Genomic DNA, 24,491 nt, shown 5'->3' with positions numbered 1-24,491 from the left:
AACATAGCAAGAAAATTTTCACAATATGTCTGATAATATTATTTCTTCTGGAGAAAGTCTTGTTTGTTTTATTTCGGCTAGAATAAAAGCAGGTCTTAATTTTTTAAACACCATTTTGAGGACAAAATTATTAGCCCCTTTAAAGCTATTTTTTTTTCAATAGTCTATACAGAACAAACCATCGTTATACAATAACTTGCCTAATTACCTTATCTTGCCTAGATAACCTAATTAACCTAGTTAAGCCTTTAAATGACACTTTAAGCTGTATAGAAGTGTCTTGAAAAATGTCTTGTCAAATATTATTTACTGTCATCATGGCAAAGATAAAATAAATCAGGTATTAGAAATGAGTTATTAAAACTATTATGTTTAGAAATGTGTTGAAATAAATCTTCTCTCTGTTTATATAAAGGTCCCAAAAAATGAAAATCTGGATACAGACTTTTATTTTGAAATGTAGACTTTTTGGAAATTTATTTTGCTGCTTATTCAAAACTACTTATTTAAAATAAGCGAAAACAACAAAATTATTGAGCTTTGTTGCGAAAAACAAGTGTTTTATGTTCAATCGGCTTAAATTATTAAAAACAGTTAAGTTAATGTTATTGATTTGTGTTGGGAAAACATGACTGAGTTGTGTGGATCCCTTCATTTGTTTTACAGTGCACCAAGGCATGACTAAATAATAAGAGTTCATGGAAATGACATAACATTGACTTTAAACAACATTGTTTCCTCATTCTCATGGAAATCCTTTAAGTGTAAAATTCCGATGAAGAACAGCCCAATCAGAAAACACGTGCATGTGTACACACGTGTGTGTGCGCGCGTGTGTGCGCGCGTGCGTCTGTGCGTGTGTGTGAGAGAGAGAGTGAGTGAGAGAGAGAGAGTGAGAGTGAGAGAGAGAGAGAGAGAGAGAGAGAGAGAGAGAGAGAGAGAGAGAGAGAGAGAGATCGCATGCACTGACATAGTGGAGCGTCAGTGCAATGCTCAGTAATATTCATGACCATTTCAAATATGTTCAAGAGTAGCTTTTCTTTCAAAAGGATTGGACATAAGGGATAAGGATTTTTTCAAAGGATTGGACTTTACTTGCCTAAGCCACATACAGAGCTCAGCATATACAAGTCCACCCCTCACAAATCTGTCTAATAAATTAATACTTGTTATTAGGATCCTTTACAATATTATATTTGTGTAAATACATTAGATTAGTCAGTACTGGAGCCAAAACTGGGACTAATCTAACAAAAAAAACTTTAACAGTGCAAAAACTAGTACAACTAAATTTATTTGGTAGCGAAAAATGTAAAATACAAACTAAAAAAGACAAAAAATCAAGAGAAGCAAAAATAAATATATATATTATATATATAACATTAAAAGATTTAACATTTTGTTGAAATTTTGTAGTTTGTAATATTTTTCTTGGAATTAAATGTGTTGCCTTTCTAAAGATATTTGTTGCCTAAAATATTATTTTAATCTGTTTAATAAAACAGTTTTGTTTGACCTGAATTCACAAAAAAAAGGATAAAAAAAAATATTTTTTCAAAATGACATGTACACATTGATGCTGAGCACTGTGTTTTGTACTGTGTACATATCAGACAACAATTTAACATATTGAATCAATGCATTCTATGGCACTTTTTATGCTAATTATGTGCATGCTGAATGCTAAATCACAGTACTTAACTTCTCCGTCAACATTTCACCCGATATTTTAGATGGATATACATGTAAATTACATTGGATGTAAATGGTTATTTCTTTTTTCCTCAAGGTGATTCCAGAAGAGATGAACAAGAGAAAAACCTGCATAACGGAGTGGGAAGCTCTAATGCCCTGCACTCAATTGACGACAGACTGGCGGTGGAGTTTTACTTTGCTTCTGATGCCAGGTAACATATTTTATTATAAAGTGGCCCATTTTTCGTCCCACTCGCAATCCGCCTTTAGGCATTGCAGATTAAAGTCTGTGTAAAATGAAGATTCTACCCACTTTACTTCAGTATTGTGATGTATTTCCAACTGAAACCGAATATTGAAAAGTCTATATCTCTGGCATAATCTCTCCAGTAAACTAACAGTTGTAGATCACAGGTTGAAGGAAAAGTTCATCCAAAAATGTTATTTTACACTCTCTCAAGTTGTTTAAAACTTTTAAGAGTTCGAACACAAAAGAAGATGTTTTGAAGAATGCTGGATTCTTCTGGAGCCATTGACATCCTTAACAGGCAAATGGCTACCAGTTTCAGACATTCTTCAGAATATTTTCTTTTGTGTTCAACAGAAGAAATACACCCAAATAAGTTTGTACCAATTTAATAAACAATGGCTTCATTTTAATTTGTGAGTGAACTATCCAAGTCTCAAATAACAGTGTGCTGACAAAATAGATTAAATATCGCTTTCATTACAGATGTAAAACCTTTTAAAAGCTATAATATATAACATTAGAGGTTTTAAATATCAAGGTTTAACAGGTCCTACAAGTTGCTACCTGAAATGGAGATAAAGTGATATGCAAATGATATTAAGCTCAGCAGTGCATCCTGCTGGCCATAATACCTTATTACAGGGGATCGTGAAGTAAGAAGTAGAGTCATTGTTTACATTTCTCTGTCTCTCAGTGCCATCATTGAGCACACCAACAAGGTGATTTACGTGGAGGACGATGACGTTGCTGTAGTGATGGAGGGGAAGCTCTATGTGCACCGCGTTAAGCGAGCGGCTGGAGAAGATCCTGTCCGTGTCATTCAAACCCTTCAGATGGAGCTCCAGCAGATCATGAAAGGTCCCGCATCACACTGACACTACCCAAATGTTATTTCACTGAATTACTTTTTAAAAAAGGAAGGGAAAAATTCTATTCCTCGATTTAAGACATGGCTAACTTATCTCATTTAAATATTGCTCATGGAATGAATTAGTTGTTATTGATAACCTTGATAAGTTTTACAATATATGGCAACCATTTCTTGATCACCTGGTCCAACATAATGCAGATTCTGAGCAGCAGAGTGATGCTTAATATGCTTACTACCCCAATTGACTGCCTCTTTGTATTTTCTTTGAAACCATTTATTCTTCAACTACAGGCACTTTTAGCCTTGTGAATTTGAGTAAAAAAACTTGTTCAAAATTAAAGTTACATAGCCTCATAAGTTTAAACAATTTGTGTAGTTTTAAGATCTGTAAGAGGACAAACTTAGATAAGAAGAGAAACATTTTTCCATTGTGAACTGAACAAATGTCAATTCCACCATGTCTCACTATACAGCATATTTCAAAATGAAATAAATGATGGCAGTCAAACATTGTCTAAGATCATTTTTGTATATAGTTTAACCAATCTTTCCACAATATATATAATATTTATAAATTTGTCAATGAAATAAATTAGTTGTAAGTTGTATTGTACACCTGTCACACTCTAAAATGTAATATTAATTTGGTTAAGAGCTTATTAGAAAATAAACTGAATTTGTATATTAAATAGAGCATGAATTTATACATTGTGAATACACTTTTGATGTGTGATGAGAACTTTTAAAATATTTTTAAAGAATGTGTGTGGTGATGGAAATGACAGTGGTGGAAATGACATTTCAACAGTTTATTGTGAAAAAATGAAAAATAGCTTCACCAATTAGCTTTGAATTGATACTAGCCTTTCATGTATACAAAACAAAATCTCTTATTTACCTTAATTTTGTTTGGTTTTTAAAAACATCTTTGAAGGTACAGCATGTTTGGAAATGACTAAATGTATAATAAATGTATTTCCTTATCTAGCTATATTTACCGTGATTTTCCTTCAAGTGTTGCTGATAAAAATTAAAATTGCCTCCATCTTGAACATGTTATCAGATGGCACTATTCATTTTCATAGGAACCATCTAAATAATCTTTCACACAAACTTTTTATAGCGACGTTACAGTGTTGTGGGGGAAATGCACTGATACAGTACTGTGCGGCAGCTATATTTTGTATAAAAAATAATATTGATAACAGTCTCACATTAATAACCATAAAATATTTAAAGGATTTCACAAGTGTTTCATTAAGATACATTAATAGATACCAGATAAATAATATTTCAAAATGTTTTTTTCATTGTTGAAGTTTGAAACTCTGGGTGTGCGACAAGGTGAAAACAGTAATTTTGACACCTAAAAGGAGGATGAGTAATATGAAAAAAGTATAATAGAAAGCTAGTATTTTTTTTAAAGAAGTTTTATTGCTAGTTTGACAAAGAAAGTGGAATTTTAACAAAATTATATATATTTTTGGATATATGATTAAAGGACTTAAAAGTGCCCGTAGTTGAAGAATTAACCTTATTTGTCCTAATTGTTTTTCAATTTTTAATTAAATTTCTTGTATTTTTCTATTGCTGTTGCAAAACTAATAAAAACACTTGTTAAAAAAAAGGAAGGGAAAAAATTTCAACAGGTAACAGGTAAAAGCCCTAGCCCTAATATGAGTTCACTGAGATCTGCAAATTATTTAACCATTGTATACAGTATATGTTTTTCATAACCTGCTCTCAGATCAATTTTATAAAGTTGTAGACTTTTAATGAGATATTTAGGAGTAAGCGAGATAATAGTAAGTCATCTGTTTTTGTCATTTTCCTCTATTACAATATAGAGAACATACAATCTTGAAAACTGATGAAAACACACAAAATGAACAGATTTTATATTTAATTGTAGTATATTATTAACTAATTGCATTGCATTAATTAAATTGTACTTTTAAAATATCATCACCTTAAAATTATAAGGTTCTATCTGACATTTTTGTCAAAATTGAGTTATTGGCATATTCTTATTAAATGACTTATTTACATAAAAAAATTATTTACATTATGGGATGTTTTTATAAGTTGTTTACATTTTAAGACTTTCTATTTCAAAAAACAAATGTAACACACTGTTTGCTATGGAATGCAAAAACTTTAAAGCTCAATATCTCAAAATCTTTCAAAATGCAGATAGAACCTTATAGACGATATATTTGCTGTTAAGTTTGTAAAATTATTTACAAATGCATGTTTGCTTAAAGGGATAGCTCACCCAAAAAGAGTGTTTCCAAGCTTTTACTAGTTACTTTTTACTGTTAAACACAAAAGAAGCTATTTTGAAGATTGTTGGAAACCGGTAACCACTGATATCCATAGAAAGAAAATAATGCTTTGGAAGTCAGTGGTTAGCAGTTTCCAACATTTTTCAAAATATCTTCTTTTGTGTTCAACAGAAGAAAGAAACTTATAATGGTTTGGAACAAGTGAAAGGTGAGTAAATTATAACAGAATGTTCATTTCTGGGTGAACTGTACCTTTAGGAGTGTGTTGTTTTTATGCTATACTGACCAGCAGGAGTTGCAAGTGTATTTTGTTGTGTATTTCAAAACATCGATATTCGATGCATACTAATTTAGCTTAAGGCATATAATGCTTTATTGTGTTTAAAGTGACTTTTACCAGTTGGCATTCTTGGAAATATAGTTATAATTGTTTTTAATATAAATGGATCTTTACTATGTGCTTATGTATATACATTTGGCAGATGCACTATAGGCATTTTCATGTTCAGTCTATAGCCATGCGCAAGTGTGTGACAACCAAACAAAAACTGATGGACTACAGGATCACGTGTACACAGGCACATGTTCGTTAGTTTTTACTTTTTACAAAGTGATATTGCCACCTGGTATACATTTTACAGCATTTATAGTCATTTTTAGACATCCATTTGAATAAAAATGATATTACATTGTTGTATACAAATTTTCAAAAATACACAAAATATTTTTTTTAGTACATAAGGCTGTGTAAACTATCAGTCCTTTAAATCTGAATGCTTTTGGCTGATTTTGTTTATTTGCATAAAAACATGGATATTATGTAATAATGCACCAAACACATTTGCTGTTTTTTGCACTCACTCACTATTTTTCCTACGGCTTTTCCCTGCTTCATCAGGGATCATCACAGCAGAATGAACCTGACTAGTTTTTTGTTTTTTTTTGTTTTTTAACTCAAAAGGACAATTTTCTGAAAGTTCTAATCATTTGGGCATCTCAGTATTATTTCTTTAGGTCTTAGTAAGTTCTTTATCTTTTATTTGTGCTCACATATCTTTCATTTCATACGGTTCAGGTAACTTCAAGGCCTTCATGCAGAAGGAGATCTTTGAACAGCCTGAATCTGTCTACAACACCATGAGAGGCAGAATCTTTTTTGACAAAAACACAGGTACATGACCTTCCACTTTGCCTGAACATCCACTTGAAATTCAGTTCGCCACCCCTAAAAACGCAGGAACAATACTGATTTGATATTACAGAATTACATTACTCCTAAAGGTGGTGTGCTATTTCTGCACCAATAGCTTCATGAAACCCCACCTCAAATGGTTAAGCTTGACAAATGCTATAAACAAAATAGAGCACTTAGCATCAGTGTTTACACGTTTAAGCACTAGGACAATGATGCACTTCACCACTATACTAAATTTTTTTTTGAAAGAAATCATCATGCTATGATGGCTGTTTGTATGTAGCCTAGTCAGCATGTTTATTTTTGTGCACAGTTTTTCTCGGGGGTTTGACTGACCATCTGAAAGAGATCAAAAGATGCAGACGCCTGATCATGATTGGCTGCGGGACCAGTTATCATGCTGGAGTGGCGGTGAGTGTTTCAATTATTTATTTCCTTCTTATTTTATTAACAGAACAATGCTATTGCTTTCCAGATGAAAATAAAAAAATGATATTGTATATTAGGGTTGCACGATAATGAAAAAAAGTCATTGCAATATTACAACTTCCCCACATGGCTCGAATAGCGCTGTTTGCAAAGAATATATTATTTTAGAATGATTCGGGTGATTTTGTTGGAGAATATATTTGCCTATAATTTAATAAGGCAATAACAAGCACCAAAAAGTAAACTAAAACAAAAGACCTTGTAAACTAGAACAAAAATGCCATGCATTCTGTACTGTCATTGACAAAAACTAGTAAAAAAAAAATAGTTTAAAACTAGAATTGCTTTTTGAAGTGGAATATTTGATAAATTTTTCATCTTTTTAGATCTTCCCTCTTTGAAGGAATAACAAGCAGACAAGGAGATAGGTTGTATGTGCGATTGATATAGCAGGTATATACACAGTGCATCCAGAAAGTATTCATAGCGCTTCACTTTTTCCACTATTTTTATGTTACAGCCTTATTCCAAAATGGATTAAATTCATTTATTTCCTCAAAATTTTACACACAATACACCATAATGACAATGTGAAAAAAAGAGTTTTTAGAAACTATCGCAAATTTATTAAGTATTCACAGCCTTTGCTGTAAATTAGTAAATTATTGTATTATGTAAATTATTGGTAAATTAGTTGATTGGACATGATTTGAAAAGGCATACACCTGTCTATATAAGGTCCCAGGGTTGACAGTGCATGTCAAAGCACAAACCAAGCATGAAGACAAAGGAATTGTTTGTAGACCTCCAAGACAGGATTGTCTTGAGGCACAAGGCTGGGGAAGGTTACAGAAAAATTTCTGCTGCTATGAAAGTTCCTATGAGGACAGCGGCCTTCATCATCTGTAAGTGGAAGATGTTTGGAATCACCAGGACTCTTCCTAAAGCTGGCCGGCCATCTAAGCTGAGTGATCAGGGGAAAAGGGCTTTATTCAGGGAGGTGATCAATAACCCGATGATCACTCTTTCTGAGCTCCTGCGTTTTTCTGTGGAGAGAGGAAAACCTTACAGAAGGACGACCATCTGTGCAGCAATCTACCAATCAGGTCTGTATGGTAAAGTGGCCAGACGGAAGCCACACCCTGCCTGGAATTTGCCAAAAGGCATCTGAAGGACTCTCAGACCATAAGAAACAAATTTCTGTGGTCTGAAGAGATTAAAATTGAATGCCAGGCATTACGTTTGGAAAAAAACAGGCACCACTTATCCCCAGGCTAATACCATCCCTACAGTGAAGCATGGTGGTGGCAGCATCATGGGAAAGATAAATGCAGCAATGTACAGGGACATCCTGAATGAAAACCTGCTTTAGAGTGCTCTTGATCTCAGACTGGGGCAACGGTTCATCTTCCAGCAGGAAAATGCCCTACAGCACACTGCCAAAATATCAATGGAGTGGATTTACAACAACTCTGTGAATGTCCTTAAATGGCCCAGCCAGAGCCCAGACCTAAATCCTATTAAACATCTCTGGAGAGATCTGAAAAAGGTTGTACACTGTCACTTTCCTTCCAACCTGATTGAGCTTGAGAGGTACTGCAAAGAGCAATGTCAAAAATTCCCAAAGACAGGTGTGCCAAGCTTGTGCATCATATTCAAAAAGACTTGAGGCAGTAATTGCTGCCAAAGGTGCATCAACAAAGTATTGAGCAAAGGCTGTAAATGCTTATATACATGTGATTTTTCATTTTTATTTTTAATAAATTTGCAACAGTTTCAAAAAATAGTTTTTTCACATTGTCTGGGGTTCTGTGTGTAGAGTTTTGAGGAAATAAATTAATTTAATCCATTTTGGAATAAGGCTGTCAGATAAAAAAATCTGGAAACAGTTAAGCGTCATGAATTTTCCGCATGCACTGTATTTATATGACATGGGAATATCTAATAGCTCATAGTAACATGAGTTAGCTACCTCTTCGTAAATATTTTGGACCACATTGGCGAGTTGGTTCATTTCCATCAGCTCACCAATGAAAAGACTAGTCGTTGTATCCTGGAGGAATGAAGGCTCTGGCAACTGCTGCTGAGTTGCTTTGATTACTATTAACGTTCGAATGTAGCGCATTTATTTCAAATTGTGATCAAAACTTATTTGTGATCAAAACTGCATTTGCATATAATGTTTTAATTGCATACCTTCCAGCCAATCAGAATCAATAATTTCAACAAACCATAGAATAAATGTGTTACCATTTGCAGTCTCCCACTTAAATTATGAAAAAGGCTCAAAACCTGCTGTATATCTGACTGTTGTCCATCAGATCTCCTGTCGGACTTTGGTCAAACTAGAGCACATGATCACAGCATTTTCTGTGTTTCTCTATGCAGACTCGACAGATCCTGGAGGAGTTGACTGAGCTTCCTGTTATGGTGGAGCTGGCCAGTGATTTCCTGGATCGCATCACTCCTGTCTTCAGAGATGACGTCTGTTTCTTCATCAGCCAGTCAGGTAAAGTGCAGCTCTTTACCGTCAGTCTTATGATTTATTATCCAGAAAGAGATGATAATAGTGACCTCCGGACTGATATAGCACTGAATTACACAACAGTAAGTGCATGAGGTGATATAATATCCATATGCCCACAGGACAGATAAAAAACGATATCAGAGTAGACAACACAATACCAATGTTTTTACTTCAGATGAGTTCATGGTTCCCAAAAATGAACATTCCCTCACCATTTACTCACAATTTTATGAGTTTCTTCAGAAGATATTCTGAGGAATGTTGGAACAATAACAACCACGAACATCCACATTGGGAACAAAAAAATATGTCAGTTGCTGTTTTTTCTAATATTCATCTGTATATCTTCAGTGCATCTTCCTTTCTATTAAACAGAAGAAAAAAAGATGAGTAAAGGATGAAAGAATTTCTTTTTAGTTTTTGGAAGAACTACCCCTTTAGTCAATATTTGGTTGAATGTTAACATTTAATACTTAATAAATCCAGAGAAACTCAGAATTTTCTGTTGGTTTCCATAGCTGTATGTCCTTAAAAAATATATATATTATACATTTTTTGTCTTCTTTTGTATGATTATTGTCCTTAGTGTTAGACTGAGTCTAAATAAAATCTTGTGATGAGATTTTGATTTAGAGTTAATAAGTAAATTCATTCGTTTTCTTTTAGGCTTAGTCCCTTTATAAATCTGGGGTCGCCACAGCAGAATGAACCGCCTACTTATTTTAATTAATGAAGAAATTAACTGCCAACTTATCCAGTTTTACGCCGCAGATGCCCTTCCAGCAGCAACCTATGACTGGGAAACATCCATACACACTCCACACATTCATACACACTCAATCACACACATACACTATGGACAATTTTAGCTTACCCAATTCACCTATACCACGTGTTTTTGGACTGTGGAGAAAACCGGAGCACCCGGAAGAAACCAACGTGAACATGGGGAGAACATGCAAACTCCACACAGAAATACCAACTGACCCAGCTGAGGCTTGAACCAGCGACCTTCTTGCTGTGAGGCAATTGTGCTACCCACTGCGTCACTGTGCTGTGCATCTTTCTATTTGTGGCACATTGATCGAATACAGTAAAATACAAGCATTACTATTATGGTGCAGGTTTTAGGGTAACCACAATTTATTTATTTATTTTAATTATTAAGTTAGTTAGTTAGTTAGTTAGTTAGTTAGTTAGTTAGTTAGTTAGTTAGTTAGTTAGTTAGTTAGTTAGTTAGTTAGTTGTAAATTAATTAATAATTTCCTTATTTTTCAGGAGTGGGAAATGTCTTTCTACTCGTGGCACATATACTGAATACAGTAAAATACTAGTAATAGTATTTACAATAGTTATTACTTTTTCTATAGTGATAATGGTGCAGGTTTTAGGTTAACCACAATTTATTTGTTTATTTATTTATTTAGTCAGTTAGTTTGTTGAATTAGTTGTAAATCAATCATTTCCTTTTTGTCTGGAGTGAGAAATGTCTTTCTACTTGTGACACATTAATTGAATACAGTAAAATACTAGTAATACTATTTAAAATAGTTTTTATTATTTTTCTATATGGATAATGGTGCAGATTTTAGGTTAAAGACAATGTATTTACAATGAATTTATTTATTTATTTAGTCAGTTAGTTTGGTAAATTAGTTGTAAATCAATAATTTCCTGATTTGTCAGGTGTGAGAAATGTCTTATTACTTGTGGCACATTAATTGAATACAGTAAAATACTAGTAATACTATTTAAAATAGTTTTTATTTTGCCTATAGTGATGATGGTGCAGGTTTTAGGTTAACCACAATTTTTTTTTTTTTTTGTTAAATTAGTTGTAAATCATGAATTCATTGTTCAGGAGTGAGAAATATCCCTCTACTCAAGGCACTTTAACTGAATACAGTAAAATACTAGTAAGAATATTTATAATAGTTATTTTATTATTGGTCCATAGTGCATGTTTTAGGTTAATCCCTCAAAAAGCTTTATTTCAGTGATACTGATGAAGACATTTGTTTGTAATATTGATCAGGCGAGACGGCGGACACTCTGATGGCTCTCCGCTACTGTAAGAAGCGTGGGGCATTGACTGTGGGCATCACCAACACTGTGGGCAGCTCAATCTGCAGAGAGACCGACTGTGGGGTTCACATCAATGCTGGGCCTGAGGTCGGGGTCGCCAGCACTAAGGTACGTTACACAGACCAATCAATATTATAATTCAGCTCTAATAATACTGCATAAATATGATGTAATTTAGAACTTATATCATATCATATATTGTATTATATTATATTATATTATATTATATTATATTATATTATATTATATTATATTATATTATATTATATTATATTATGTTATATTAGATTATATTAGATTATTATCATTTTAAAACAAGAATTCTATTTTTATTCTATTTTATTTTCTATTTTTAGATAATTACTAAGAAAAATCATATTATTCTTCAGAAATAGTTTTTTGTTCATAACCGTTCTAATAATATGATGATTAGGTGTTGAAAAATATTTCTTAAATTATGAATTATTAAAAAGTATTATTCTATTCTAATCTATTTTATTAGATTAAAATAACTTTTATTTCTAATAAAATAAAAATCAATAAAGAGTCAAGTTATGACAAAACTATAGTCAAAACTATGTATAGAATTGTTGTAATAATTTGATGATTAGGTGTTATTATTTCTATATTTTCATATACCCTAATGTTGAAAACAGCATTGTTTAATGAAGAAAAATGTTAAAAACTATTTTATTTTATTACAACTAAATATGCAAATTTTTATTTCACTTTTAATCAGTTTTATACCTAAACAAGTAAACTTGTTTGAACTGTAGTTTATATTATATGAAATTATTTTATATTAACTATATTGTATTTTAAAATATTTTAACATATATAATGCAATATCGGCCTCTACCCATGTTCTTTGTGTATCTGCTTTGTATAACAAATAGCATGTCTTCTATACTGTATGCGTGTGCGTTACACTTGATCTGCAGGCCTACACCAGCCAGTTTGTGTCTCTGATCATGTTCGGCCTGATGATGTGTGAAGACAGACTTTCACTGGAGCCGAGGAGACAGGAGATCATCAGTGGCCTCAATCAACTGCCAGGTACTCATGCATGTGCGTATGTGTGTGTGTATGTGTGTGTATTACATTTAATGAATGACCCATGCTTTTTATTCAGTAGTTCATTAGTTGTTTGAAATTGTAATAACTTTGCTGTTGTCTTCCATTCAGAGTTGATCAAGAAAGTTCTGGCTCAGGATGACAATATCAAAACCATTGCAGAGGAGCTTCACCATCAGAGGTCTCTATTAGTCATGGGTCGAGGCTTCAACTACGCCACCTGTCTAGAGGGGGCGCTGGTGAGTACATAGTATCAACTAAAAAGTGAATGCTAGAAAGTTTTTAATAGAATAATGTGTAGTTTCATAGAAGTGCTGTTACTCGTGTCTTCTGGGTGGTTGCATGGGTATTATACAGTTGAAGTCAAAAGTATTAGCCATTCTGTCAAGTTTTCCTATTTAATTAACCTAATTAAGATAGTTAAGCCTTTAAATGTCTCTTTAAGCTGAATACTAATATCTTGAAAAATATTTAGTCAAATATTGTATGCTGTCATCATGGCAAAGATAAAAGCAATCAGTTATTAGAAATGAGTTATTAAAACTGTTATATTTAGAAATATGTTGAAAAATCTTCTTTCTATTAAACCGAAATTGGGGAAAAGTATATAAATGAGCGCAAAAAATTCAGGCGGGCTAATAATTCTGACTTCAATTGTATGTACAATATGTTTTCACATACAAAATATGAAAATAATTTTCTCAGATTGATTCGCTATCTCAGCAAATACATTATTTGAAAAATGTTCATTGCAATATAGCTGTAATAAGGGAGAGCAGGTTTGGAATATTTGTTTTAATAATTTAAGTTCATTTTATTGATTATTTTAAAATCTGTAGATAAATCAGTGCTCATATTGGGTAAAATTGCTACTTTTTACTGTCATCTAATGTGTTTTTGCTCATTATCAATGCAAAGACACAGTCACTATTGCTCTTTGAGTTGAGTCACTTTTAAAAGTTGCTACAAGTAGTTAAATTAATGTTTGAAAATCCTAAATTTGTTGCTCGGTGCTTTTCGAAAGTATGTTGCTAGTGCAGTACAAAAGAGTTGCCAAATCTAGTTACAAAATTGCTAAGTTGACAAAACTGCTATGGTGCACTCTGCCATTGTTGTGTGTTGGTTTGCACTTGCTATTAATCTACACTCCGCTATATAATGTACTGTACTGTAATCTCCAAAACTGTTTACCAAGCTTACGATTACGTTACATATTTGGAACCACCAATAAAATTAAACAACAACTGTCCCATAAGTTTAGTTTCTAAACGTCCAACTCAAACAAAATCTTAATATTTTCAGGTTGCCCAAGCAAATGCGCATGTGCACTCGACATAAACGCGATCACGACACCAACCTATTTATTGCAGTGTTACACATTATCATCCTCTGGATAATGCTTTGTCAGATCGGGCTGGTCTTCTGAAGTAATTCACAGCTTGGTCTTGAGGGCGAATCTGCTCCAGAAATGACAGTGACTCTTTGTTTACAAGTTTGTGGTCGTTTGAGTAGTTGCAGTAATGTGATGTGCATTTGACAGGGCGAATTGTACCTCGCGTTCATTTCATATGGATAACAAGACCAAAAAACTGCTGTTTTGGTTCATTAAAAAGTACAGATTTATTTGTATATATTTCTCATGTCTGTGAAGCACGTATTTACTGAGACTCCAATGTGTTTTTTGACCACCAAACCGTATCGTAAAAGCACAGGTCTGGTCTGAGCTTTTCCCCCAGAGAAACGTCAGTCTATAGCGATCGCTGATTGGCTCCTGTACTAGTAGGCGAGGCTTCATTTACCATATTGTCCGTTACACTTTTCCCCATTCAAATCTATACAAGTGACATGTGTTGTGTATTCTGTAGTCTTGGGTCTTATACATGCGCTTGATGTCATCATTTTTCAAACACACATTTACACACACTGTTTTTGGGTGTTCACAAAAACACAACAATGGTGACATTTTCAAATAATTCCACTTTGGAACCATATATCTAGTTTTTTTGTCACATAAACGCTGTAATCAAACAAGCAAAACGCATTAATACTTTACCTTTTTTTGGCTGAAAACATCATCTAAACAGCCTCTAAGATATATTAAGTAGCTTAAAGAATAAATGGAATAGATTAAAGAGCCCATATTATACATGAAATAGGGTCATATCTTGGTTGTAAGGGTCTCCAACAACAGTCTAATATGCATGCAAGGTCAAAAAACACTTTCATGGTCTTATAATCTGCATTTATTTTTACCTAATTATCCCAGCGACTCCTGTATGAATCGTTCAGTGATTCATTTGTTCCCAAACCCCTCCTTAGCGCGAAGCTAATCTGCGCTGATTGGACCGATGACAGTCTGTTGCGATTGGTCGACTGCCTTCAGTCAGAGAGTGAAATGGCCAATAGCTAATCAGCAATTTAAAAAGTAATCACAGTTCATACACGCTAGATAGTGTAGGCGTGGATTTTAGCTGCCACACACACACAAACACACACACACACCTCCGGACGAGAACGCTCCCGCTTCCGCCCGCACCCGCCAGGTTTTAGCCTTAGAACCCGCCCCGTATTCTGCCCGCCGCGCCCGATCCCGCTAAAGAGCGGGGGAGAACAAAACCGAAAATCTGTATAAACACACACACACAGCACCAAGCATAAAGCTCTCGCTCGCTCGCTCGCTCTCTCTCTCTCTCTGGGTTACTGCGTCAGAGGGCGGGGCCTCAGGTTTGAAATCTCCCGGGTTTGCGCGTGCACGTGAAAAACTTTGTTTCGTTCGTACGTCATGGCGAAACACCTAATGAGTCGGTATCAAGGCGACTCGTTTGAAGCACTATGAATCGACTCTTTTATAGATGAATCAACAGTTTTAAACACTGTATTCTTACAGATTTAAAGCCTTAGCTGGATACTTCACTTCACTTAGAGCTGTGTTACACACTACATGGAGGGGAATTTTCAAAAACCCATAATATGGGCTCTTTAAATGATAAATTGAATAGCAGATCAGTAAGTTTATTGAGCATAAAATGAGAAGTGCAGTGCAACTCAAGCATTTTTATTTGTCTTTATGCCTTGCAGAAAATCAAAGAAATCACATACATGCATTCAGAGGGCATTCTGGCTGGAGAGCTGAAGCACGGCCCATTGGCACTCATCGACAAGCACATGCCAGTCATCATGATCATTATGAGAGACGCCTGCTACCAAAAGTGTCATAATGCCTTGCAACAGGTCACAGCCAGACAGGTAACAATCATCAGAGTATGAGATATTAAGATTATTTAAATGTGTCAACATTAAAAAGTGTTTTTTCATGTCTCTTCTGCTAAAATAACTGGCTTTCATTTTAAAATATTGCCAAATATCTAATATTCCTGTGACACAAAGCTGAATTTTAAGCAAGCATAACTTCAGTCTTCAGTGTCATGTGATCCTGCATTAATGAAAGTACTCAGGAATGAATAATCTTACTGACCTTAGATGTTTGAAGAAGTACAGTAGTGTACATCTGTAGATCCTGCAATATGTCCAATCCTCCAACACTTTCTGATGACTGATATCTTGTGTAAATCTTTTCAGGGTCGCCCCATCATCATATGCTGCCAGGACGACCCAGAGATCAGCAAAATGGCCTATAAGACTATTGAACTGCCTCAAACAGTGGACTGTCTGCAGGGCATCCTCAGTGTCATTCCTCTGCAGCTCATATCGTTCCATCTCGCCGTTCTCAGAGGATATGATGTACGTTCACCTTTATCTTATTCATGCATTCCTTTAGTGAAATCATCTTTTAAATAAAATAAAATAATATAATAATTTACTGCTCCAATAAGGCTTAAAATGTAAACGAAGATATTTGTAAAAGATTTCTATCTCTCTATTGAAAGTAGAACATTTGCTTTGTTCCATAACTGTGTTCTTTTACACAGCAATCACTGAAAATTAATGTCAAATGATCAAAAATACTTTACCAAAATCATCCTGTTCATACAAGCAATTAAATTCGTATTTGTTGTTTTTAAATACTGGTTTAAAAGAGGCTATGCATGCATCCTTACAAAATACAGTAAACACTGTGATGTCATTAGAAATTACCTTTAAATAGAATTTCTTCATCCATCTGGTGACTTATGTGTTTGCTATTTGTTAAATTAGATCATACTTTAAACCTAATGCATAATTGAAGCAATGCAAGTAGCAATAGTACTGCAGCCAATATTGTTACTTTACTGCAAATAACACAGTTTTATTCTGAGTGTGCCTCACACAGGTGAGTGGGCTTGACAAACCACCTGTGGAAAACCCACACCTTTACCTCTCTGACATTTTAACTGACACCAATTGTTAAACATTTGCACCAGACACATTCTGCTATAACTCCATATATAAAAAAAAACTTCACACAGGTGAGTGGGCTTGACAAACCACCTGTAGAAACACTCTTCTCGCAAGAAAAGACTGAACAAAACAAAAAATACATACACACTCGCCCCTCTTAAAGGCTCGTACACACAGGGACGCTTTTGGTTTGTGTATATGGTCAGTCTGTATGGTCAGTGTTTTTCAAGACGTTTTCCTGGATTCAACCCCAATTGATTTTCACTGGCGTTGAGCAGAAGAGTATGCAAAATTGCTCCTTGGCATTTGATAGCGCTACACAACTTTAAGCTTCTGACACCCGCTTGTAACACAGTAGACACAAAGTTGACACGCTTGTTGTTATGAATGGTTCAAGTAGCAGCTCCAGCTCTAGCCATAAAGAAATGATTATTGTTCTTCAGTGCAATAAGCAGCTCCACGTTTATATTTTGCCTCTGAGCATCTTCTTCAATGTGCGCTCGCATGGACAGTTTTGCACTTGAGCGCCTCCAAGTGCTGTTTACTATAACTTCAGCAGCTTTGTGCACGTGAACAAAAGTGCCAGTTTGATTGGTGGAGAAGGTTTTAGCACGCCAAGTCAAAACAAAAAAACAAGCATGAGTTTTTTTTTTTTAAATGACGCTTTTACGCCTGCTGTCTTGCCTGTTGGTGTGCACGATCACATTGTCATCTTTTATTTAGTCACGAGGCGTTAAACGTCGACGGAAAACGCGAACAAAAATGTCTCAGTGTGCACAAGGCTTAACTCTAAATTTTTAGCTTAAAATACCACATAAATCCATTATTTTACCAGGCTGTATATGTGAATTGAAGTACTGAATGAAAACACTGTTTATGTCTGTGTCTCTTTCAATGCAAATGAGCTGCAAAACAGAAGATTGGTAGATGCCCGAAATTATGAAAAGTATGAAAGTATGAAGTTATAATGGCATGCAAACATTTAGTTGAAACATCAAGAAAAAAGCCTTTTATTTCAATCGTAACTGACTAATCTTAAGCAGCTACAAAAAATTTCCCCTTACTTTTTTCTTTCAGCAAACTCAACTTCCTCACTAAAAATCAACTATTTAACTTTTTTGGCTACTCAGTGTTTTTTTCACATATAAATGCATACAGAAAGAATATCAGGGCGTGTGTCCACTAAAGCGTTTTTTTTTTTAGCTGTGCCTTGTTTTTCTATTGTTGTCAGTCATATTAATGTGTATTGTTTAACAGCAGCATAACATGCATTTTACGCTCAGCCCTTTTTAAAAGCTTTGACTGTTGGAAAAGCGCTCGCAGTAGATCGGTTTAACTGTTTGTTTTTTTTAATTTTCAAAAAATTTTGCATTTCAAAAAAAGGAGGAAAAAAAACGCTTCAGTGAACAAGCTTCCTAAAACTAATCATGACAAGAAACAATAATTTACAATAATCTAACTCACCTAAACAGAACATAATTACAAATTGTCATAAGATTGCATTGTCTAAATTTGGTCAAACTTATGATTTGTTTGCTTGACATTAATTGCATTTCGTAAGTAGCTGGAATAGTCGTCAGCTAACACAATTTTGTGATGCGCTGTTTATTGCAGAAAAAGATAATTGTTTTCTAATTATTATGCATCAAATTTTAGGCCTTTCGTTTAAAAGTTTGCATAAAATATTTTATGCAAATTTGTTAAATTAGCCTCTTATTTAAAAATACATATTTTATTATATTCAATTTTTGCTTGGGGTGCACAAAAATTAACGACCAAAATATCTGCATCTTTAGATTTTTTGCGATTGGAAAAACAGGCAATAATATGACAAGCATTTTACAATTATTATTATTCATTTTTATTTTTTACAAATTATTACAAAGCAATTTCAGTTTCGTTTTCTGCACAGATTTTTTATTTTATTTTACAGCCAGTGCTGGGCATGTTCCTTTAAAAGAGTAATTAGTTATAGTTACTAGTTACTTACTAGTAACTGAGTTAGTAACTAATTACATAATTAAAAAAGTAACTAATTACCAGGGAAAGAAACTACTGCGTTACCCAAAAAATATATAATTCGTCATATGGCTATAAAATTAATATAAATCATTGTACACTAATTTACACTTTTTTAATGTTATTGTGGGACAGAATGACAGACAACGGCAGCATGTCCTCAACTATCTATCTAGAGATTATTTTGTTTAATTCTGTCTGAGTAATAAGTGTTTACTTTCATTTGCTTTGATGTCTCGGCTTCGTCTCCTTCTTTGGTAGCAGAGCTCTGACTCCTGGGTCGTTGGTGTGTGCAACTGACTGTGCGTGTGTGTGAACACCTGCACTACTCTGCCTCTGATTGGCAAATGATTGAAATGTGCTCGCTCTAAGCCAATCATCACATTCTCAGTTACACCACCTTCACAGACACACCAATCATCATTACTGGATGGTTATGAGTCCTGTCCCACCCTGAACAAACACACACCCCAGAGAAAGAGAGGTCCCATGGCTGAGAGACGCTGCTCATATAAAAACCGCTTCAGTGTTCAAAATTATAGTAGTGCACATTTTATTGTTAGTAATGGCAATGGCGTTGTAATGGGGGAACAGTAATTGTTTTGATTAACGGTTGCTGAAAAAAGTGTCATAAGTAACGCTGTTCATGTAAAGCGCCGTTATTCTCATCACTGTCTGCAGTAAAACTTAAAAACAAACAACTAAAGCCAAAATGATCAAAATAGCAGTGCTTTTTTTAGGCAAAATCAACTGATGATTATTGATTTTTGTCTGTTTCTAATTTATTTTTGTATGTTTGGTCTCCATCAGGTGGACTGCCCGAGGAACCTGGCCAAATCTGTGACAGTGGAGTAACTCCTCGCTCAAATGTGAACCAATGAAAGTTGAAGAGGACGATACCAGCCACCAAAGTGCAATCTACCAGTGTGCGTGTTTACGAGTGCTTGCGTCTGTGTGAATGTGGGAAGTGTGGGTATTTATGAATTCTTATCAAATCTCTAAAGGCCACAAAAGACGTGTATGGAAACAGTCGGAGGAAATTTGATTGGGGTGACATAGAGACCTTTTGCTTCGTAAGTGCCTCAGCATTCAAGTGCAAATGAAGGGAATCCTAAAATGTGCCTTAAACGCTCTTCTCTCAGCTCTTAACTGAGCCCGAAGGATCACAACTAAAGGCCCGTTCACACCAAGGATGATATAAAAGGCTTTTATAGTTGTTGTTTTGTTTTTTTTGTCTAATGTAAAGATACATCCAACCGACACTTTCAAGGGTTTCTATAGATTTCAGTTACAGTACATATTTTTAAAGGGCCGTCTATTTTTAAAGGACCATCTACAGCAGGGAAAATAAGTATTGAACGTGGCATGTTTTTTCCTGGGAATAACATTTCTAAAGGAGCTGTTGACGTGGAATTGAACTTGAATTTAGTAAAAACCCAAACAATACAAACATGTAAATAAAACAAAACAAATCTAACAAATCAGTGTAAAAACAATGAAATGACACAAGGAGAAAGTGCTGAACTACTAAAACGTTGGTAATACTTGTTTTGGTGATGGCAGCTTTAAGACACCTCTCATATGGAGAATGAGGCCACATAAACTGCTCAGGAGTTTTTCACAGACTTCAAAAATCATGACGATTCTGTGGGTCTCGTCTATCAAATCTGATCTTTATTTTCTATTGGATTCAACTCAGGTAATTGGCCAGGCCATTCTACAGCTTGACATTTGAAAATTCCTTTACTGTGTTTTTAATTCATCGTCTTGCTGAAATGTCCACTCTAGTTCTGCATCATCTTCATCATCCTGCTAATGTAGATGCTGAACTGAAGCAGCTAATATTCATTTACAATGATGAATGGCAGAAAGTTGCTAAAGAACTTCTAAGAGATTTCAGCTGCTGTCTGGTTTTTCACTGTCTTTCTACACCTTCCTTTCTTCATGTGTTCAATCCTTTTTTTCCTGTGTCCTTTCATTTTATTACTCATAACTTCATTTTCTTGCATATATTCAGTTCTTTGGTCGTTGCCAACATCCAGTGAAAATTTCAAGCAAACGGCACCTTTAGAAATATATTTTCTGAGAAAAATATTGACGTGTTCAATACTTATTTTCAATAATTATTTTCCAAATATACTTATTTGTATATTCTGAATGTGTCTATGCTCATCATTTTATACTACAAATTAATTATTCTACAAATGTATTCTGGTTGTTAATAATAATTTCTAAAAATGTAAAAACGTGTGTCTCCAATTACGTCAAAAATAAAAATTGAGAAGAATTTGGACCTGATTTTATCCAATGTTCAGATTTTTGTACTAGAAGTGTATGCAAATTACTGCTTATTTAATTAAATAATGCTTTATTTGAATATTTAAGCTTAGCATTTTAGAATACTTATGAAATATTCTTAACATAATCAATCAACTGGTGAGTTCATTTTCACCATAGTCATAATCATAACTATAACCACCTACAAAGTGTCTTTTCTTAAAGTGACATACAATAAAACCGCAATGTGTGCACATAATAAAACCGAGCAATGTTGTGTTTTAATATGCACACTCGTTTAAATATTTTCATAGATTTCATTTTTAGTGTGAACTGGCCTGAAGTCGAATGTTTACCTCTGAGAAAAAGTGCAAGTGCAAGTGACCAAAGTGCAATATACTTTAATCTGCACAAATAATCTGTACATCGTAAGAAACGTGCTGCCGCTGATCGCAGGAACCAAAGATCTTTGTTAGGATGAGTGTGTTATTGTGGAAGTGCATGAATGTTTAAGACAAGTATGAACTGTATTGAAATGAAGCTCTATTTTGCTATATGCTAGAAACACTTTGTTATCATCCTTATTGCACACATTTCTACAGAAGATTCTGTCATATATTTAGATGGAGCAATGAAGTGTTAATCACAATGACCTTACATACAGCATTCAATCACTTATGCGGAAAAAAACAAAACGGTAATAATATGAATAACTGGGTTCCACTGGAAGATTTACTGTACTGTCTGAGTTTACTATGACTGTGAAGCACTCATTGTGGGAACAATTGTAATATAAATACAGTTTGTTATTATTATTATTTTTTAAATTACAAATTTCAGTGATTTTTACAATATATATTTGCCGAAATGAGATTTAAAACCCTCAATGTAACTCTTCTCTTTTATTTTACAGTCTTGATGGGACAAATGATATTGTCATTGGATTTGGTTGGTTTAAAGCATAATTTCTCTGGTATATATAGGTGTCATATTCATCAGTTATAAATCACTTTTGTATTTTTTAAAAGTTACAGTATGGTTGAGGGTTGGATCATTGAGAGCAGCTTTGGAAAAAACAGTTGTATATTATTTGATGATAATCAATTGCAAATTGATTAAATAAACTGAAATGCAACCAGCAACGGTGTGAGTTACTTGAATTATCCTTTATGATTTTATTGTTGTTTATTTATTTGCATTTTAATTTCTATTTTGATGGTAATTTTTACGATCTTGTACACTGTTCTTAGAACACTGGAAAAAAAAAATGCAGGGTTCCACACAATTTCCTTATAATAACCCCTTTCACACATTCAGACCATTCTGGAAATTACCGGCAATTTTCCGGAAAGGTCTGTATGTGTGAACAAGCCCTTTTTGGGGGGATGGGGCGGGGGGTGGAGGGGTATTGGATTGGATATTGTGGTTTATTTTGTTTTATTGTTTCAATCATTTTACATAGGTCAAAAACGTGATTTGTTTACATAATATACTGTAGGGTCCAGCCAGTTGGTCCAATGACGGTGTCCACTGGTGGATGAAGGTTTACTGCATGTTCGGTCTTTCTAGTGCACAATGTTGATTTACAGTACTTTAAACTTAACTCATATCTGACTCCAATTTTAGTTTGAGGTGGTTTAGAATATTAATATATTTATCCTTGTTTTATCTGACTCCAATAATAAAACATTGATATTTTAGATAATGATTGAATATTCTCTTCGGTTCATTATTTTATGTTATTCTTGTTCATTCGGATTCCAATAACATCCTGAATCTTGTACCGGCCGAGTATACAGTTTCTTAAGCACAAGCGTGTCAGTCTTGTTCACTAAACAGTGGCAATTGACCGATATCCTAAAAAGACAGAACCCTACTTACTCAGATTAGGATATTTTTTATGCGGTCCCCATAGAGCTGTTACCTTCTAAATCAAACAGAGCTATTTAATCATATAATGATCATTACTATAGAATTAAGCAGACCAGTCATACTTAAACTATTAGTAACTTTGAATAATCACTATGCTATCTAAATAGTATTATACGTTTAACAGATGAAGGTCTTCCCCTTAGATAACCTTTTACAGTCTTTTACAGTATGCATGAATTAAAGCCAATGTGTTAGTCGGATCTCTAAAGACATCGTATAACGTGCCACGCTGCTCCGTTTACTGTGTTTTAGTCCGTTACTAACCTGTACAGGGGCTTGTGGTGTTATGAAATTATCACAATCTACTAGAGATTGTAACACGAACTCTGTTTGAATAATTCAAAACATAACAATTTATTAGTCAGGTAATAGTGTATTATGCCAATTAATTCAGTCAATTCATAAACAATCAATATAGGACATCAAATTATCAAAGAAAAATCTAAGATTAAAAGAGGCATACCTGACTTCAAAATATACATAACATGGATCGTAAGCTCCATGTTACGGGCTCATCTGGGTAAGCAGAATCGCACCTAACATTTTTCAAACCTCCCTTAAGTAATCCAAGAATCCCCTCAAGGAAAGGGGTGTGTAAATAACAAAGGGCATTTGCATTTAGTGCTGCCTATAGGAAAGGCACACCCTTCACAGTGGTTCAAAAGATGCCTGAAGTTATATATTTATTGTTTTGATTATGTCTATTTCTGAGGGAATGAGACCATTGTACCAGTCGCACTGAGACATTTAAAATAATATCAAACATGATAGATAAAGTCACTTGGGTTAATTTAGAACATTCAGACTTTGAAATGACCATATGTGTGAGTTGGGGTGGTTGAAGTCAAGTTTCAGGGGATTCAAATGTAAATGTAGGGGGAGCTGGTTCTTTCCCACATTCCCACCTGCTGGGTTGTGGAGTCACCAGTCTCTGTTTTCAGCTCATGTTTGAATTGTCAAAGACATCAGAATATTTGTGATATCTCAATTCTTACAATACACTGCAACATAACCACTTTTCTCGAGGTCTGAATAGATTTGTTTCATTTAAATTTTGTCTGAAATTTGTTCTTGGATCATTCCTCAAAAGTGTGATTCAGAGAAAACAAATGTGCGCTAATAAATATGCATACACTACCTGACAAAAAACATGTCGCCTATTCAAGTTTTAGGAACGACAAATAATAACTTGACTTCTAGTTGATCATTTGGTATCAAAAGTGGCTAATAGGAGAGTCAAGGGTTATACTTATTAGATTAGGTCAAGATTAGGCTTATTTGACCAAAATTAAATATAATCATGCCTTGATTTTTAATTATTTAATTAAGACAGTAGGGTCTGACTTTGCTTAGACTAAAGTCTTGTCGCTCAACAGAAATAATGAACAGTATAGAATATAAAGTCAGGGTGCAGTAGAAAAAAAAAATATTGTGTATGGCTCCCATGAGCTTGGAGGACTGCATCCATACATCTCTGCAATGACTCAAATAACTTTTAATAAAGTCATCTGGAA

The 24,491-nt window shown here is 34.2% G+C and overlaps 1 protein-coding gene across 1 annotated transcript in view; it reads left to right on the top strand.

Moving 5' to 3' along the window:
* Window positions 1-19,668, top strand: part of gfpt2 (glutamine-fructose-6-phosphate transaminase 2) — a 50,903-nt gene extending 31,235 nt beyond the window's left edge. Inside the window, 11 exon segments of the mRNA NM_001033921.1 lie at window positions 1,790-1,907; window positions 2,640-2,803; window positions 6,177-6,272; window positions 6,610-6,707; window positions 9,114-9,234; window positions 11,288-11,445; window positions 12,279-12,393; window positions 12,523-12,650; window positions 15,490-15,657; window positions 15,991-16,152; window positions 19,579-19,668. Coding sequence (NP_001029093.1) covers window positions 1,790-1,907; window positions 2,640-2,803; window positions 6,177-6,272; window positions 6,610-6,707; window positions 9,114-9,234; window positions 11,288-11,445; window positions 12,279-12,393; window positions 12,523-12,650; window positions 15,490-15,657; window positions 15,991-16,152; window positions 19,579-19,623 — 1,373 coding nt within the window. The 3' untranslated portion in view covers window positions 19,624-19,668.
* Window positions 19,669-24,491: the final 4,823 nt, after the last annotated feature.

The sequence above is a fragment of the Danio rerio genome, chromosome 21 (assembly GCF_052040795.2).
Source record: "Danio rerio strain M-AB ecotype USA chromosome 21, GRCz13ab, whole genome shotgun sequence".
NCBI classification, from domain to species: Eukaryota; Metazoa; Chordata; class Actinopteri; order Cypriniformes; family Danionidae; genus Danio; species Danio rerio.
Note: the sequence above shows the minus strand (reverse complement) of the source record. Positions and strands in the feature narration are given on the sequence as shown.